The 19,358-nt window shown below is 40.1% G+C and overlaps 1 protein-coding gene across 2 annotated transcripts in view; it reads left to right on the top strand.

Moving 5' to 3' along the window:
• The first annotated feature begins 1,800 nt into the window (after positions 1-1,800).
• LOC306866412 (cysteine repeat modular protein 2) overlaps positions 1,801-19,358 on the top strand; it is a 28,548-nt gene continuing 10,990 nt past the window's right edge. The window contains exons 1-9 of one of the 2 annotated variants that reach the window (XM_079411612.1): positions 1,801-2,106; positions 5,241-5,444; positions 5,831-5,899; positions 5,991-6,033; positions 13,910-14,055; positions 15,445-15,639; positions 15,984-16,070; positions 16,227-16,422; positions 19,127-19,350. In XM_079411612.1, coding sequence (XP_079267738.1) covers positions 1,899-2,106; positions 5,241-5,444; positions 5,831-5,899; positions 5,991-6,033; positions 13,910-14,055; positions 15,445-15,639; positions 15,984-16,070; positions 16,227-16,422; positions 19,127-19,350 — 1,372 coding nt within the window. In that variant the 5' untranslated portion in view covers positions 1,801-1,898. The remainder of the gene's footprint in view (positions 2,107-5,240; positions 5,445-5,830; positions 5,900-5,990; positions 6,034-13,909; positions 14,056-15,444; positions 15,640-15,983; positions 16,071-16,226; positions 16,423-19,126; positions 19,351-19,358) is intronic. The other variant, XM_079411613.1, reaches the window with a different exon arrangement.

Below are 19,358 nucleotides of genomic sequence, written 5' to 3'. Positions count from 1 at the left end.
TCAGCAATAGCACACACTTTGCCGCCCTCTGCTGCACATTTATCTTCATAGGTTTGCACAGAGCTCACTACAGACTGTGGATTTACACCCTGGGAATCAGAATCCTCCAAAACATATTTTTATTTGAAATCCCTATATCAAATATTGTAGCTGTCTACAACATTATCATTTTTATTTTATTTTCATTCCATTTCTTTTAAATACTCTATACTATAGAGTTTAAATACATCGAAATATGGCAAGGTATCACTATGATCCAACAAGAATATTTAGTTTTACTGTATACCTTAGGCCTCTTAGTTCACGATCTGTATATTGATGAGGCCAAAACAGATTCACAGGAGCTGAAGTCCTCTGGAAAAGAAATGAGAAAAACACACGAGACAACAATAACATGCAACATACATTTCCTAAATCTGGAATGTATGAAGTTAATGTATGAAGCCTTGTTTGAAATAAACTCATATCACATCTCATGTAGTTTGTCAAAAGAAATCCGAAGCGTGAGAGGCTATAAAGGGAGATTCTACACTTAAACCGGACTTAAGACCCAAGCATGAGCTCTGGACTTGTAAGACTTCCTTCAACAGGAAAGTGACCCAAAATAGCGAGTAAAAACAACTGCACTGAAGTGGCTTTGAACCAGAAGGTTAGCATGTCCTTAATCCTGTTTTTGGAGTGGCCTGAAAATCCTGCTCACATTTTACTCAGTCAGAGCAAATTTGCCAAAAAGAATGAGCAAATTTTCTTTAAGAAGTTTTTTACAAGATGTTCAACAGAGAGACTCAGGGATGTATTTGCTGACAACTATCAGGCTAAATTTGGAAATAACATATAAACCAATGTGATGAACTGTACAGAGAATTACGGGAATGTCTTTTACCCACTGCATTTTTAAGTTCTTTATTTATTAAAATATTTATGTATTTATTTATTATACTTTTTACTTCAAAAAACGCATTTAATGTAAAATAAAAGTAAAGTCACATTCAATGTCTTCCGTGTTTTTTCTTTCATGTTTTTCCCATACGGTCAGGTAACTAAGTCAACCAAAGAACACTTTTATTTATTTATTAATTATTATTAATCTATTATTATTAATATAATAATAATTGATATTTTATCACTCTAAGTAATTTAGTATACATTATGAGATACTTTGCATTTATGACTGTTAAATAATCTATTTATATAATTTATATGATCACAATTTAAAGATTTTACCAGTAACAAGTCAACCTAATGAAAAGGGTTTTACAGTGGGCTACCAATTTTTAATAATAATAATAAATTGTATTAATAATAATATTATTGAATTGTATTAGTGTTGTTATTATTATTATATTTTTTATTAATTATTAATAACCACCACCACCAACAACAACAACAACAGCAATAATAATAATAATAATAATAATAATAATAATTATTATTATTATTATCATTATTATTATAGCACTGTATATGAAGGTGTTTACTTTTAGAAATAGTTTGTATTGGTTACTGTTAAATATTTTCAGATTTTATTACCAACAACAGCAAAACTATAATTATATTTTACTACTGTATATAATACTGTATACGTTTATATTATGAAATACTTTGCCCTGATTACTGTTTTTCACAGACAAATGAACCTTGAACATAATGTTAGTATGAGTGTTAATAACTTACTTCATGAAGACTGAATAATTTAGCGTTTGCGCATAACCTTGTCCTTTATATGGAATGCGGAATGAAGCAGAGGAATGGGGTGGACCCCGGAGGCCTGTTGACCAATCCCCTCCAAAGCAACTTGTTGGGCAACTTTTGTTATTTAGACGCTCTTTGTCATTGGCAGCGCAGGACTGACCCATTTCAGTGAATGAACTGTGTGTGAGTGTGTGTGTGGCGAATAGATGCGCTGGACAACATCGCGAACAATGAACGCTGGTTCGACGCTCGTTATTTTATCATTATGCTGTTTCAGTTTTATTCGATCCAGATCGCCGTCGCTGTCCTGTACCAGCGGGCATTTCTTACTAAAAAATCAGTGCGTTTTATGTCATCCCACCTGCACGGAGTGTAAGGGTCATGAGCTATTCGAGTGCACCGCTTGCGGTTTAGGTAAGTGATAGTTCACTATTATATTCTGCAGTTTAAAACTGAAGTATCATTGGATCAAACAGGTGTCTCCATTGGCACAATTTTTTTATCCCCAGTGCCAGTGCGCATGCGCACTAGAACAACTCTTTTTATAATGAGGTGATGTTTTCAGAATGTTACCACAACTTATGACATTTGAACTAAGTTATAAGAGTAAAAACGTATATTTGGAGTTGTTTGTGAGTAAGAAGACTTGTCGCTAGCACTGCTGTGAGTAAACAGGACGCTATACTCGATATTTAATTAAAAATGTAAGTCAAAATACATCTTAAAGTGTTTTTGCGTTGTTTTGGCCATTGGGTGGTACGATTCTGTGGCAGCATTGTGCAGGTTCACAAAGGGGAGACAATTGGGAAGGCAAACCTCCCAGTCCTCCATGCACAGCTGCTGCAGTGAAACAATGAAGCTGCTCTCCCTATTTATCAACGTCACAAAGACTGCTTTACCTCAAAAGAGAGTTTGTTTAGTGACCTCAAACATGAAAGTGTCTTGCGCACTTTTAATTACAGGAAGAGTTGAAATTAAGGTCCACTCTGTAAATGAATCTATTATGATTCTGAGCAGTAATCGATGACACTGAGGAAGTTTAAGAGTAGACTAGACTTTAAACTGCCAAACATGGGAGTGGGGAAAGGTGAGGCCACTTCCTTTCCAGCATTGTGAAAGATGATAATGTTTCTGGTTGGAGGTAGTTAAAAAATACCTCAAGTTATGCGAGGTAGCTATTGGCATTTTCTTTAGCCTCAGTCCCAGCAATCCATTTCGGATTGAAAAGCATTCTGTGACCTAAATGTTCCCATTAAGGTATTAAAACGGTATTTCCAAATGCTGTCTCTATGTTATTCTTGGTTATTTAGAATCTTAGTTTTTAGTTTTTGTCAAACATCATAAGAGTCTGATAGCTTCCCCCTTAACAGTTGATGGTAGCCACTGATTTCCATAGTATGACAAAATACTATGGAAGTCAATGGCTACCGTCAACTGTTTACCAAAATATCATCTTGTGTGTTCAACAGAAGGATGAAACTCATACAGGTTTGGAACAAGTGGAGTGTGAGTAAATGTTAACAGATTTTTCTTTTTTGCGTGAACTGTCCCTTTAAATCTGCGACCATTAAGTGCAGGAAGTTTTCCATTCTTTGTTTCATCAGATAAATCAGTGCATCATTTGGGTATTTGAAGAGCACTTCCTAATGTTGGAATTTTTCAGTGTGAACACATTACTTGCACTATTTCTACTACAAAACGAGTGTACAAAAAGTGTAAAGTGCGCATATTGGGACATGCTTTATCGGTATGCTTTTGTTATGGCATTTCTTTTTCAGTGGTTCCAATGGCAAAGAATGCTGGGTAGTTAAAGGGTCAGTTCAACCAGAAATGTAAATCTTTTCCATGAAAAAGCTCCAAAGTAACAAAGCATTACAATGTTTAGTGTTCCATGTAGATTATTCCAAGTCTCCGGAACAGATCGTAATTTAAATCATTATTCACCAATCTTTGCCATCCATTGTTGCTAATGAATAACAGCATATGAGTTTGGAATGACATGAGGGTGAGTAAATAAATAATAACAGAATTTAAATTTTTGGCTGAACTATTCCTTTAGTAGTACAGAATGAATAAGCAAACACTGGTCTTTAGCAAACCAAGCCACTCTTTTGAATTCTGTTTAGTAGGCGTTCATGGTTGCCATCCCTCCTTTTCAACCATCTCAAAGAAGAGCGCTGTAAATCTTAATCTCTCTCTCCACAGCCCGAGGCCTTGCATCTACCAGTGTGTGACAACTATAACATTGCCAAAAGTGCCCGTTCACTCTCTATAGCCCTGGTTTATGTGTCCCGGTCTAGGCAAAACCTGTCAGCCAGATCCCTGCTACTGTTTCTATTTAAAGAAGAGTTCATGATAGACACAAGCAGATGTTGATATCCGAGTTTCAGTTTTAGTGATTGTTTGTGGAAAGAGTAAGCATTTAATGCGGCTTCTAATCTCTCACTGCATTTATTTCACAAAACCTGCTAAGAACATGTCCTGGTTTTATTTCATGTCAAAATCATTTTCTTCAATCAGTGCATAAAGAAAGTGAAACCTATTTTTAAGATTTCAAAGATATGATGCATTAAACATATTTCTCAGCATAAGTTCTCATTACCCTAATGTGGGGTTTGAGAAGTTTGGAGTCAATATGTATGTCTCTGTGTGTGTGTGTGTATCTTTTTTTATGTTTTTGAAAAAAGTATTTTACTGTATATTTAAAAAGGCAGCATTTATTTGTCCAAAAAATATGGTAAAACCAGTAAAATTGTGAAATATATGAAATATTATTACAATTTAAATATATTAAATAATATATTAAAAGGCAATTTATTCCTGTGATGCAAAGCTGAATTTTCAGCATTGATCCTTCAAGGCAAGGCAAGGCAAGGCAAGGCAAGTTTATTTATATAGCACATTTCATACACAGTGGTAATTCAAAGTGCTTTACATAAAAGAAAGTGAAATAGACATTAAAATCAATAAAAACATGGAAATAAAAAATAATAAAAACTTCAGAAATCTTTCTAATACGCTGATCAGCTGCTGAAGAAAACATATAATTATTATATCAGCATTGAAAATAGTTGTGCTGCTTAATAATTTTTGTAGAAACTTGCCTATTAAACTTGAAACTTGATATTTTATTTTCTTCTAAGGATTCTTTGATAAATAAAAATACAAAAGAAAAGCAGTTATTTGAAATGTTTATTAATGAATTATTTGTTTTAAATACATTTTTTAAAGTATTAGGCGCCCATGCTAAATAAAATGATTAATTTCTTAAATAAATTATATATATATATATATATATATATATATATATATGTATATGCAATGTTTTTAAACCGCAAAATATTTATACAACACTGAGAATCCTTGTAATACCTATGTCATACCCATGTCATGATACAAATTTGATACATGATACACACACACACTTCTAAGCAATTCATATTCAGACATGAATCTATCCTCTGATCAGTGTAACTGGATTATTATTCAAATAAAGGTCATTTGGATCACGAGTCCACATGTTAAATGTATTTTGTGTGTGATTTCAGATGAGGAGGGGAAGGAGCGTTTCCTGTATCAGGGCCACTGCAGGCTACACTGCCCACGAGAGTTTTATCCAGACCGAGAGCAGTACACCTGTCTTCCATGCATGCCTAACTGTGAGATCTGTGCTGACGCCAACGTTTGTGCTAAGTGCAGAGAAGGCTACAATCTTCAGAGCGGCATCTGTCTGACAGTCTTGTGTGGAGTTGGTGAGTCTGTCTTTCTATAAAATATACTGACAGGCCGGTTTAGATGACAGAATAGAGCACTGCAGCGATGGTGAATTTTTGTAGGCCAACCTGAAGTTAGCATCACCCTGGTTCCCTCGACAAATATTTAACAGGATTTTCCATTGCCTTTTGGATTTTGTGAAAGAGTGAGTTTCAAGTTTCAAGGTTTTGGCCTACAAAAATGTGTAATCCCTGCAGAACTTTATGCATGTAACTACACAATAGAGCGGGCCATGTTTTCAAGATGCAATTTTATAGCATAGTATTATTTCTCTAAATGTACTTACTCTTCTTGTACATGCTCAAAACTATCTACTTTGTCTTCACTTAAAGAGTGAACTCACAGACATCTGCTTGAACCACAGGTCAGGTTCAGGACCCGGATACACTAGAATGTATAGACTGTGGTATTGGCTGTAAAACATGCTCCACAGGTAAATAACACAATTCAGTGCAATTCATGAATGTAATATTATGACTGATTATTCATTAATACTCACTAATACTGTTGTGTGTCCACAACAGATGGTCCAGAGGTTTGTCACAGCTGCACAGATGGCTACTTCTTGTAAGTTTCCATTGTATTTAAGAAATCGGTCTATTCCCGCTGCTATAATATTTAATTTTAAATGAAAATGTGCTGAAAATGTACTCACTCTCCGGCTAACCAAGATGTAGAGGAGTTTGTTTCTTCATCAGAACAGATTTGGAGAAATTTAGCATTCCATCACTTGCTCACCAATGGATCCTCTGCAGTGAATGGGTGCCGTCAGAATGAGAGTCCAAACAGCTGATAAAAACACTGGAGAAAACAAAATTATGAACAGAGGACTCATATTTTAGTAGGAAGCAATGGGTTGAAGCTAAAAACGTCTTAATGATGGATTCGTTTCTTATAAACACGCAACTTTTCACTTCACAAGACATTAACTGATGGACTGGAGAGGTGTGGATTATTGTGATGTTTTTATCAGCTGTTTAGACTCTCATTCTGACGGCACCCATTCACTGCTGAGGATCCATTGGTGAGCAAGTGATGTAATGCTACATTTCTCAGAATCTATTCAGATGAAGAAACAAACTCATCTACATTTTGGATGGCCTGAGGGTGAGAAAAATTTCAGAAAATTTTAATTTTTAGCTGAATTACGCCTTTAAGCTGTGTTGAGGTATTTTGGAGCGTATTGCAGAGATGCTATGAAGAGAACAGAGGTTTGATTGTGTGTTGCTCCCTGTGTTGTGGCCTCCAGCTATTGTGTGCATCAGATTTCACTTTCAGTTAAGTCTCACGGCCGGTTACCTGAGATCCACGCTGCTCGACATAGAAGTACCTCTTATGAGTTTTTCCCTCTACTCACTCAATCTGTCTTCTTTCTCTCTCTCTCCTCACTAATCTCCTCCTCGCTCGGTTGAAACTGAAGGACTTTCTTTGCTCAGAGGGTTGGAGTGTCTTGTACGAGAGTCCTGACTAATGAATGTCCACTCAGAAAGGAAAAGAGCAATGTTAATCCCCCCCGAACATTCCTCATGCTTTCATTGTGCTTGCGCCATTGCCATGGAAGCTGTTGTCCGCCGTCTCCCTCAAACATTTTGCTTAAGTCTTGAGTTCCAAAGTGAGGCACCTCTGTGTCTCAGACGGAGCACTTGATCAGCCATGCTTATCAACTGCTTAACTACAACAAGTGTTTAACATAGCGCAAACATGTGGTTTTATTAAATTTATCTTTACATTATGATTTATCTTAATTCTTTTTGTGATTTTAATACCTGCAAAATTTTGAAGACATTTACTTATTCTTCTTACTTATATTGCTACAATTTTTCACATTTTAGAATGATAATAAAGCCATCAAAACTATGAAATAACAAACAATATAACCAAAAATGCAAGTCAAAATTTAATATTTATCTCAAAAGTTCAAATAAATATAAATTTTAGTTTCATAAAGAAATTCATACATAAATGCTACTAATTTTAAGTTTATGCATATGCCTGTACAGTACATAAAGAGATTCGTTTTTTTAATCTTCAGAAATATACATTTAGTCAAATGTGCAAATGTTAATATATGAATAAATATTAATAGTGTATTAAATGCTTTTATATGATTTATTTTTCTTTATTATAAGGTTGATATTTAATATAATATGATATTGAAATTATTGGAAAAATTATTTTCCTGGAATATGTATATACGCTACTGTTCTACAGTTTTGGGGTTAGAAAGTTTTTTAATGGCTTTGAAAAAAAATATTTTTTTTTACATTTAAATTTATTCTTTTAACATTTATTTAACAGCATTTTTTTGCATGCATAAAACTGTAATATTGCAAAATATTACTACAATTTAAGATAAGATATGTTTATATTTTCATATATTTTAAAAAGTAATTTATTTATAAATTTTCAACATCATTATTCCAGTCTTCAGTGTCACATGATCCTTCAGAAATCATTCTAATATACTATATTCTAATATATTTGCAGCAGAAGAAATCTTTATTATCAATGTTGAAGATATTTAAGTTCCCTTCCAGGAACTCGAGCTGCGTCGAAACGCTAGGGGAACGTTTTCAGCGTGACCGCACTCTGAATCACATGTGTAATCTGTCCAATGGAAGAGCGAGACGTCAAGGGCGGGTGACGTAATCGACCAGGAAGCATAAAAGCACGTGCGGTGGAACTGTCTTTTGCTTTTTGTCATCCAGCAACCGCTACTCTGTGTGTGTGTGTCTGTCGATTTGTGTTGTGAGTCTTATTTAGTGTTGTTTGTCCCTCCCAATCACTTGAAATAAGCTCCACAATGTGTGCAAGCACTTTGGCTAGAGCAGATCGCATTACAGGCTGTATGTTCCTCCCTGCAAACGCTACATCACTGCTGGGGATACACACAGTCCGTGTGAGGTCTGCTTGAGAGCAGAGCACGCATAGTCAGCTCTCGAGGGAGGTGACTGCCCGCTTTGTGAGCGTTTGTCACTGCGTATGCTTGCTCTCGGAAGGCTCTCTTTGAGGAGGAAGCTTTCACTAGCGTTCCTCGCGGTACCGGTCCTGCTTCTGCCAAAGAAAAAGAAAAAAAAAAGGCGGAGCGGCAGCTGCGCTCGTGGGAATCGCACATGACTGAAGACGGGCGAGCCCCTATCTTCTTCCTTTCCCATCAGATCCAGCGCCCACTCTCCGGGATCGGAAGCCCGCCCCGGGGTTTCTTCCCCCCAGAGAGAGGGCTCGACGCTCCGCCTGTCTTCCTCTGAGGAGGTGGACGTGGAAAACGTTGATGAGCTTTGTAAAGCTGCAGTGTTTGCACAAGCATATTATGAATGACGACATCATTATATTCGCGCTGTCAGCTCTAAAGAAAAGGGGCTGATTGTGCTTCTCCCCGCCGTACGATCTCGCGGTCCCGCCGCTGCTGAGGCACGGCGGCGAGTGAGATCATGGGGATCGCAACATGGATCTGGCGGACGGGTTGGAGACGGGTTCGCCCTATTTCCTCCTGCATTCCCCAGATCTAGCGCTCTCGTTCGGGGCTGGAAGCCCGCAGTGCTTCCCCCTTTGAGTGAGAGCTCGCTGTTGCAGCCGTCAATTCCGTCCTCGTCAGGTACCAGGAGGCCTGTAAACAAGCTGTTCCAGTGGTTCCTGAGCTGGATCTGCGGACCATATTTCAGTCTAAGAGGTCCTCGGCCAAGAAGCCCTGACGAGCGTGGCCGAGGGCTTACGAGGACAGGCCCCTCTGGGGAAGAGCGGGTTACACCGCATTACACGGTGTCCGTCTCTCCTCAGTGCCCTCAGGAGATCACTCTGCCAACCCTGCCATAGTTCCAGGGCGCAGCTGGCTCCAGCGAGTGCTTTTCTCAGTCACTTCCGCCCGGAAACGTAGTGGAGTGGAGAAGCTCGCCACTCCTGCGGGAGTCTCTAGAGCCTGAATGCCAAGAAAAGTGTGCTTTCTCCAGTACAGAGAACCACTTATCTAGGCGTGGTGTGGGATTGGACCACGATGCAGGCACGCATGTCCCCTGCTCGGATTGAGTCGATCCTCATGTCAGTCAAGAGAGTGAAAGAAGGCCTGTCACTCACTGTCAAGTAGTTTCAAAAACTGCTAGGTCTGATGGCAGCTGCGTCCAACGTGATATCTATTGGCCTGCTGTACATGAAACCCCTACAGTGGTGGCTCAGAACCAAGGGGTTCTCCCCGAGGGGAAACCCACTTCGCATTCAAGGTCATGTGGCGATGCCTACGTGTCTTAGACATGTGGAGACGTCCTAGGTTCTTGTCTCAGGGCCTGGTACTGGGAGCTCCTGGTCGCTGCGTAATGCTAGCAGGGATTGTAGGTGGGGGGAGTGAATGTCCAGCGCTCTCTCCACCCTCAATACCACGACTGAGGTGCCCTTGAGCAAGGCACCGAACCCCCAACTGCTCCCCGGGCGCTGCAGCATAAAATGGCTGCCCACTGCTCCGGGTGTATGTTCACGGTGTCTGTGTGTGTGTTCACTGCTGTGTGTGTGCACGTTGGATGGGTTAAATGCAGAGCACGAATTCCGAGTATGGGTCACCATACTTGGCTGAATGTTTAAAAAAAAAAATTAAAAAATCCCTCACCGGTTGGGGAGCGGTCAAGAGTGGCCACCCTGCCCGCGGTCTGTGGAGTGGTCGCCATCTCAGATGGCACATCAACTGCCTGGAGATGCTGGCCGTGTTTCGAGCACTCAAACACTCTCTCGCAGACCTAAGAGACCACCATGTGTTGGTGCGCAAGAGAGCAGACATCCTGTCGAGGCAGGGGCCGAGGCCCGGGGTCATCCAGCTCCACTGGGGCTGAATGCTATGGTACAGACTTGGCCGAGGCTTCGTCTGTACGCCTTTCCCCCGATCGCTCTGTCCCGGGAGTTCTGGTGAGAGTGCGCCGGGACGAGGTCAGTCTACTACTGGTAGCACCGTTCTGGCCAGGCCGAGTATGGTTCTCAGACCTGATTTCTCTCCTCGATGGCTCTCCATGGGAGATTCCTGTCAGGAGAGATCTCCTCTCACAGGCGGGGGGCACTATCGTCCAACCCTCGCCTGCAGCTGTGGAAGCTGTTGGTGTGCCCTCTGAGGAGGCACAGCTCATAGCTTCCGGTCTCTCAACCGAGGTTGCTGAGATCATCCTCCAATCCAGAGCTCCCTCTATGAGGAAACTGTATGCCCTGAAGTGGAAACTTTTCACTTCATGGTGTGGCGATCGCCACCTCGACCCAGTTAACTGCCCGATTGGTACTCTCCCCCTTCTCGGGGATCAAGACTCACTTCTCAGAAGTTGGCCTTTGGGAGGCAGGCCCGCCCACTCGTGGCCCTTTTTCTCTCGACCTTGTTGTGCTCCTGAGGGATACACACAGGGCAGGGACTTGGAAGTCTGGAGGCGTGGGCATCTCGTTCCCCTTTTCGACGCAGCTCAAGTTCCTGTAAGGGAACGTCTCAGGTTACGTATGTAACCCTGGTTCCCTGAAGTGAACGAGACGCTTCGTCTCGAGGCCATACTTCCGGCATCCCTGCGAGTGGTTGCTTCATTCCTAGAAGCAAACGCCGGTTCCACCACACATGCCTATATGCTTCCTGGTCGATTACGTCACCCGCCCGTGACGTCTCGCCCTTCCATTGGACAGATTACACATGTGATTCAGAGCGCGGTCACGCTGAAAATGCTCCCCTAGCATTTCGACGCAGCGTCTCGTTCCCTTCTGGGAACCAAGGGTTCCCAAACTTTTGAATGTGGTTATTTTAATAATTTCAGATATTTTTTTGTCTTGTGGACTATATGTAAACATCTTTTATTGAAAATATCTTACTCAGGACAGTACTAAATAAAAAATAACATGCATTTTGCATGATCTCTCTTATTTTGTTAAAATTATTCACATTTTCACAGATTCTGAAAGGGGTTCCGAAACTTTTGCATGCCACTGTAGCACAATTTGACAAATGTGCTATAATGCTTATTATCTTTAAGAATATGTGCCATAGAGGTTCCAAAGAACCACTGTTGAGCACCATTTTTGTTGAAGCAATAAAGTGCTATATGGCACTTCTTGTGGTTCTTACATTGCACCATTTGACAAAGGTGCTATATAGCACTTTAAGTGGTTCCCCTATGATTATGAGCCAATGGACCACTTTTAGTGCTATTTAGTACCATTTTTGTTTAGAGTGTAGCATAAATTCTAACACACAATATTAATTAATAGCTTCTTGAAATGCTGTTTTTTTGTAATGTAAATGGAGCTTAATTGGCAGTGAGGTTATCAAATATGATCTGAATCCAGGACCGAACTACTGAGTCCAGTCTGTTTTTCCAACTATTTTTAATGGTCAGGGGAAATAAACTAAATATCTGTCCATATTGTGCCTGAAATGTCAATCTGTCTGTATTAATGTCTTGTCAAGCAGCTCTGATGATAGTGTTATAATGCTTCCAGCTGCCATTCCTTAAATAGTCCCAGTTGTATATAGCAACACAGCAGGAAGTGCCTGGCAGGAGTTTCCTTCTTTGATAAGGAGAGACCAAGGAGCCATTAAATGATCTTTTAATCTGTCCCTCATTTCCTCTCTTCCTCTCTTCCTTTAATATGAAAGCTCTCTTATAACTTGACTGAATAATTATCAGTCAGTCCTCATAAACACTGCAGTCAATCAGAAGATTGATTGGTTGATTTAAAGATTGTGTTCTTCTCAAAATGGTCTATACAATAGTTTTAAGATTTTCAATTTAAGAATTTAAAATCAACTACTTTAAACTATGATCTCCCAATATGCTTTCATTTCTATTGTCATATGAAAGCTGAATGGCTGAATAACTGCAGTAACACTGCTGCAGGCAGGTGCGCTGTCGTTTTGGGATGGTGTTCATTTCTCTGGTGTGGTTTGGCTTCTCTGGTTACTCTTTCTGTCAAAGCACTGAAACCTACCGCCCCAGGCTCACATAATCTCAGTCTGCATTATATTCCTCACCCTGAAGGAGGACCTTGTGAATCAGAGCGTCTTTGATTCAAAGGTAAGTCTACAAAGACATTGCTGCTCTGAAGCTGCTCCAAAGTCTTTGTAAGCAAGTTTTCAAACAGGTTCGAGTGATAGGAAAGATAATGATATTGGTACAAGTTAATAGTGAGGCAACACATTTTTCACCAAACACTTTTGTGCACTGTATTTGAGTGTGTTATATATTCAAACCTTACAGTTCAATCAGCCGCTAAGTTCACTAACTTCACTGTGTTGAATTCAAATTAATTAATTAATGTTTCAAAATTATTTTGCAAATTGAACGTTTCCAAAGCACGTGTTAACATTTGTGCAAAATTGAAATGAACAAATTGACACAATTGTGGCACTGTTAATAAATGACCTGATTTAGAGTATGCAAACAAAATGTCAAGATGTTTCCTTTCTTCCTCTGAGCTGATTATTCAATCACATGACTTGTTACAGTTACATGACTTTCAATGCCTTTTTTCAGCGCAAACCAGTGTTATTTTTGTATAATTAAAATACTATTCTGGGTTTGTTAGTATTTTGAATAGATTTTTATATTTATTTTATTTTATATGAATTTCAGTTCAGTCATGACAACTCTCAGAGTGATAATTTCAACCAGCATTTATTGGCATGGACATGAAATATACATATGCTTGATTTGGGCGGACGAGATCTGCTACGCTGCTGCTGTAGAGCAAAAACAATAAATAGTTCAGCTTAGTCAAAATGCAAGCAAGATGGTTGCTGCAAGAAATGTAGAACCCCCTAGCAGATCTCTACAGGTGGTGCTGGGGAGGCGGAGGGGTAACATAAGTTTAATTAGCGATTAGTGATTAGTTAGAGTTTCATGTCTGAACTATGTATTTTTGGATATTTTAGTACATCAAATTAAGCTAAATGAACATGTTTTCTTGGCAACTCAGCAACTTTTTCATATTTTATTTATTTAAATTAACATTTATTTCATTTAACACATTTTATTTAGTTTGTTAGTTAGCTATTTATAGTTCGCAACTCTGTTGCGAACACACCAAATTTCTATGTAAGCTAGGCACAAATTATGCGACTTGTAATTTTTAACGCTTACCAAAAGAAGGCAATAAACATAGTTTATAAAAAAACAATATGGTTACCAATTATCCTAGCTGGACAATCTCAGTAAAGTACGCAAGATTTCGGTCATCTTCTGCATTCCCCACAACCGCACTCACAACTGAGCTGCAAGATCGCGCAAAGCCACATGTTTTCGACATTACCTTCTTACAAAATTCTTCTAGTGAACACAAAAAAGCTTAAATAGCTTCAAAGTTCTGTAATGGCTCATCCATGCATGTTTATTCTATAAAACTGCCCTCAAGGGATATGTTGAAGTCCTGCTTAAAGCAGAGCAATCAGTGTTTAGCTTCAATATGTGACAAGCCTATTGTTTGTTATCTCTGTGTGTAGATACAGACAGCAGTGTCGTCAGCACTGTCCCCAGAGGACCTATGAGGACCGCGGTAGAGGACTGTGCATCAGCTGCCCGGAGCCATGTGTGGACTGCTGGAGCGATAGCCTGTGCCTCACTTGCCAGTTCGGATACTTCCTGAACAGTGCGCTACTTCCTCGCTAAAGTTCACACTCATTTTCCTGTCTGATAGCCATAGCTGTTTCAGTCACAGTACTTTGGCTGGTTAAGTCTAGCCTAAAGCTACAATTTAAAATTAATACCTCTTTAAAGTCATTTTGATTTATCCAGTTTTAGAGAGCTATATCATCTAGAGATGCTTGTGAAGAAACCCTGAAGATCAAAACTCCAATGGGTCATTTATAATGAAACTTAAAGGGATAGTTCACCCAAAAATGAAAATTTTGTCATTAATTACTCACCCTCATGTCGATTAAAAATATCTTAATTTGTGTTCCGAAGATGAACAAAGGTCTTATAGGTTAGGAACAACATGTGTAATTAATGTGTAACATTAACATGAGTAATTAATGACAGAAGTTTTAATTTTTGGGTGAACTATCCCTTTAAATGTTTTTCTGACATAGAAATGCCAATACATTTATTCATATTTAACTATAGAATATTAAATATTTATATACTTTGAATATAATGTTTAAAGGTGAAGCTTTTTCTGCAATAGTTGCATCACAATACATAACTGCAAACCAACCAACAAATAAATAAACAAGTAAAAAAATAAATAGTTTCCCTTGCCATTGGTTGACCAAACGGATTGCCTTTTTCGGCAGGAAAAAAAACACTTCTAAAAATTGTGAGAAAAAAAGTCAGAATTCTGAGATTAAACTCACAATTCTTTGTTTATATCTTGCAAGTCTGACAAACAAAGTCAAAATTGTGAGATAAAAGGTCTGAATTGTGAGAAAAAAGTCACAATTGCCATTTAATCTTTTTTTTAATTTACCTTTTAAATGGCTTCCATACTTTGAATTTAAATTGAGGGAAAATTCATTTATTGTCCATTCATTTACTGAAAGATTAAAAAATGTATATAAAAATGTATATATGGCTTCATAATTTGATTGAATCATTTATGTAATAGTAAGTAATTATGTAAATAAGGAAAAAAAGGTTGGAAACGCCTGACAGAGCACTGCATGTACTTCACAGAAATTATATTGTTCACAGCAGCACTTTTCCCCTCACTAATTTGAATGGGAAATAGAAATGGGATGCAAATATAGTCAATGCAAAAAATCTGCACAGGTTAGTGCTGTGATTCTGAATCTGAGAAGTTCATTCATGCAAATTGATGTTCAAGTTTTTGGGATTATACACACCTATTTATTCTTGAATATTACTATGTTAAAATACAATGAAATATCACAACTGTTTTATCATCTGTGAACAGCTACTGTTCAAACATTTGGGGTCGGAAAGATTTTTAAATGTTTTTTTTTAAAGAAGTCTCTTATGCTCATTATTATTTTATGATGTAAATCATAACACTACAATTTTTTTTTGCCTGATAAAGATGGCACCTGTGTGAAGGAGTGCCCAGCAGACACATTTAAAGACTCCAGAGGCTGGAGCTGTCAACCCTGTCACAGCTCCTGTCTGACCTGCCACGGCCCTGGAGTGAGAGACTGTGACCGATGCAGTGGCTGGAGCCGCCCAGTTTATGGGAAGTGCCCGGTGATCAACTGCCCGGAAGGCCAATATGTTGATGGTGAGAAAGAGCTCCTGCCATTTAATATGAGAGAAAAAGTCTAAACTCTGTTGCTTATGTCTGTTATAGTTGGTGTAATACTGTGCTCTGTTGGACATCTGGTAGTATTACACTTAAAACGCTGGTGATAATTTAGCAGGCATTTTCTATTTTTTTTTACGCTGAAAATGTATAATAGTTTTTGGGGACTGTAAACATTTTACTTAATATATAATTTTTTTTTTTTTATATATAATTTTAACACAAGAAATTATTAAGATTTAAGTTAGGAATTCATCTAATTAGTCATTAATATTTTCTGTTAGTAAGAGCTAAGAGTTATTATAACCTTGTGTTTTTTTAAGGGGAAAGTCGCACTTGCCGTTACTGTGATATATCCTGCTTGACATGTTACGGTCCCAAGGCTCAGAATTGCATCACATGTGCTAACGGTAATGTATAGGTTAGCTTTCCTTTCCCTCCCAACTGAGAAACAGACGGCCAAAGTTCTCCTTTTAATTAAATCCTGCTTCAAAAGCACTTAATGAATAAATAAGACATTTCCCTACTTAATAAGTTCTTCGCACCTCTGTTTGCTTTCTCAACAGGATACATGTTGGAGCAGGAGGCCGTGTGTGTAGATCGCTGTCCTCTGGGTTTCTATGCGAACAGCTCCAGTCTTCTGTGTGAGAGGTGTTCTGCTAACTGCGAGGCCTGTGAGAGCAGAGACGAGTGTGTGAGCTGTATGACGGACACTTACCAGCTCTATCTGTTCCAGGGCAGCTGCTGGTCAGAGTGTCCAGAGTGAGTCACTATGGCTGGAACTTCCGAAACGTGCAGTGGCCCAAGAAAGATTTGGACAGTTATAATATATCTATAATATAATATAATCAAATATTTATATGTTATGGATCCTAAATATTGAAGCGATTTTAGATTTGACTTTGAAGCATTTAATATTGTTGAAATATTTACTATGCACACTACAAAGTGTAGTCCATTACTGATTCCAGATTACATGACAAAAACTGTAGTTAGCAACGTAAGTCATTACATTACACATTTTAGTTAATATAATCAGACTACTTTTGGATTACTTTTAGATTACTTTTGACCTAACTTATTCATAACATTATGTTAAAAAGATATGTCATACCATATTGCTATAAAGATCTAAAGAGAAAAAATTATATTCCATTTGTTATTATTAACAACATGAAGTGCATCAAACACTACATTACATCAAGGTTTCCCAAACTGGGGTTCGTAATGTACTGTATATATAGATGTAAGAAAACGTCTCAGGTTACGCATGTAACCATGGTTCCCCCGAAGGGAACGAAACGTTGCGTCGAAATGCTATGGGAACGCCTCCCGCCTGACCGCGCTCTGAATTACATGTGTAATCTGTAAAATGGATGGGCGAGACGTCACGGGTGGGTGACGTAATTGGCCAGGAAGCATGAAAGCACGTGCGGTGGAACCGGCGTCAGCTTCAGGAATGAAGCAACCGCTCACAGGGATGCCGGAAGTATGACCCCGAGACGCAGCATCTCGTTCCCTTCAGGGAACCATGGTTACATGCATAACCTGAGACGTTCCCCTTCAGGAACTCGAGCTGTGTCAAAACGCTATGGGAACGAGATGCCCACACTGCCGGACTTCCAAATCCCAGCCCAGTGTGGATGGAGCACAGCTAGGGCGAGAGAAAAAAGGGGCCACGAGTGGCTAAGTGGGCGGGGCCTGCGTCTCGAAGGCCAACTTCTGAGAAGTGAGTCTTGGTCCCCAAGAGAGAGGAGAGCAGAGGACTCTAGGCTATTGAAAGCATCCTCATCCACCACAGGCATAAGCTCTCTGGCCTCATGCTCCGGCGAGCGGAGGCCTCTAAAACTCTCTAAGCGAGAGGAGACCTGATGACACTCGCCGAAACAGTCGAGCTCTCGGAGCTGAGACCTCTGCATACCGACTCTCTAAATCGAAAGGAGGTCTACGACGCTCCACACGCTGGACAACCTGTAAGGAGACTCACCTAGAGCCTACCCCTCACATAACTGTCCAAGCGGAGCTCTGGCGAGCAGAGGTCTCTAAAACTCTCTAAGCGAGAGGAGACCTGACGACACTCACCAAACCAGTCGAGCTCTTGGAGCAGAGACCTCTGCATACCGACTCTCTAAATTGAGAGGAGGTCTACTACGCTCCACACACTGGACATCCTGTAAGGAGACTCACCTAGAGCCTACTTCTCACAGAATGTATATGTATATATACATCTAACTTCTCCTAGTTAGATGAAATACATCATTTAATTCCTCAAAATTTAATGCAGAAAGACAACCAGACAAATAAACACGGTCTGATATGAAAAGGATTCATAAAATGAACGAGAATGACATAATGAGTCACCTCGGCAACGCGAGCTGCAACAGCGAGCTGCAACAGCGAGCTCTCACTCAAAGGGGGAAGAACCGCACCGCGCCCCAAGTGAGAGCGCTAGATCTGGGGAATGCAGGTGGAGATAGGGCGAACCTGTCTCCAACCCGTCCGCCAGATCCATGTGCGATCAGCAGCGGCGGGACCAAAACCGCGAGATCATACGGCGGGGAGAAGCACAATCAGCCCCCTTTTTTTTTTTTTTTTTGAGCTGACAGTGCGAACTCCATTCATAATAGGCTTGTGCAAACAATGATTGTGCAAACACTGCAGCCTACAAAGCTCATCGACATCCTTCATGTACATGAATCTTCACGTCCATGAGGAAAACAGGTGGAGCATCGAGCCCTCTCTCTGGGGGAAGAAACCGCGGGACAGGCTTCCGATCCCAGAGAGCAGGCGCTGGATCTGATGGGAAAGGAAGAAGATAGGGGCTCGCCCGTCTTCATTCCCTCCACCTGATCCATCTGCGATTCCCACGAGCGCAGCCGCCTCTCTGCCTCGGTGAAAGCGGGGCCGGCACTGTGAAGAATGCTGGTGAAAGCTCCCTCCTCAAAGAGAGCCCTCTGAGATCAAGCATACGCAGTGACAAAGAGCTCGAGAGCTGACTCTGCGTATTCTGCTCTCAAGCAGATAACACACGGACTGTGTGTATCCCCAGCAGTGATGTAACGTTTGCAGGGAGGAACACACAATGATCTGCTTTTGCCCAAGTGCTTTCTTTTCTCAGCACTCTTAGCTATGTGGAGTTTATTAGATGTGTACTGGGACAAACAACACAAAATAAGACTCATAACACAGAATGACAGACACACACAGAGTAGCGGTTGCTGAATGACAAAAAGCTGATGCTCCACCGCACGTGCTTTTATGCTTCCATTATATCCATTGGACAGATTACACATGTAATTCAGAGAGCGGTCACGCTGGAGCAATTCCCATAGCATTTCGACGCAGCTTGAGTTCCTGAGGGGGAACCTAGCAATACAACATACATTGTTTTTAGTCCTGGAATTCCTGTGAATATGTTAATGAATGCAAGAAAGAAACAAACTTGTTTGTCTTGGGTTTCTTGCAGAGGTTATTTTGAGACTGAACTGGGGACATGCGAACCCTGCGATAAACTCTGTTTGACCTGTGACGGCACAAGCACGCAGTGCCTTTCATGTCAAGAAGGCCTTCATCTGGCCAACGGCCAGTGCAGACAAAACTGCGGCCCCATGAGCTACGTGGCAGAAGACGGCACATGCAGACGCTGTGCTCCTCACTGTGACGTGTGCACAGATTTTTCCACCTGTACAAGTGAGTGA

This window comes from Barbus barbus (genome assembly GCF_936440315.1).
Source record: "Barbus barbus genome assembly, chromosome: 48".
NCBI lineage: Eukaryota > Metazoa > Chordata > Actinopteri > Cypriniformes > Cyprinidae > Barbus > Barbus barbus.
This window is presented reverse-complemented; position numbering and strand designations above follow the sequence as displayed.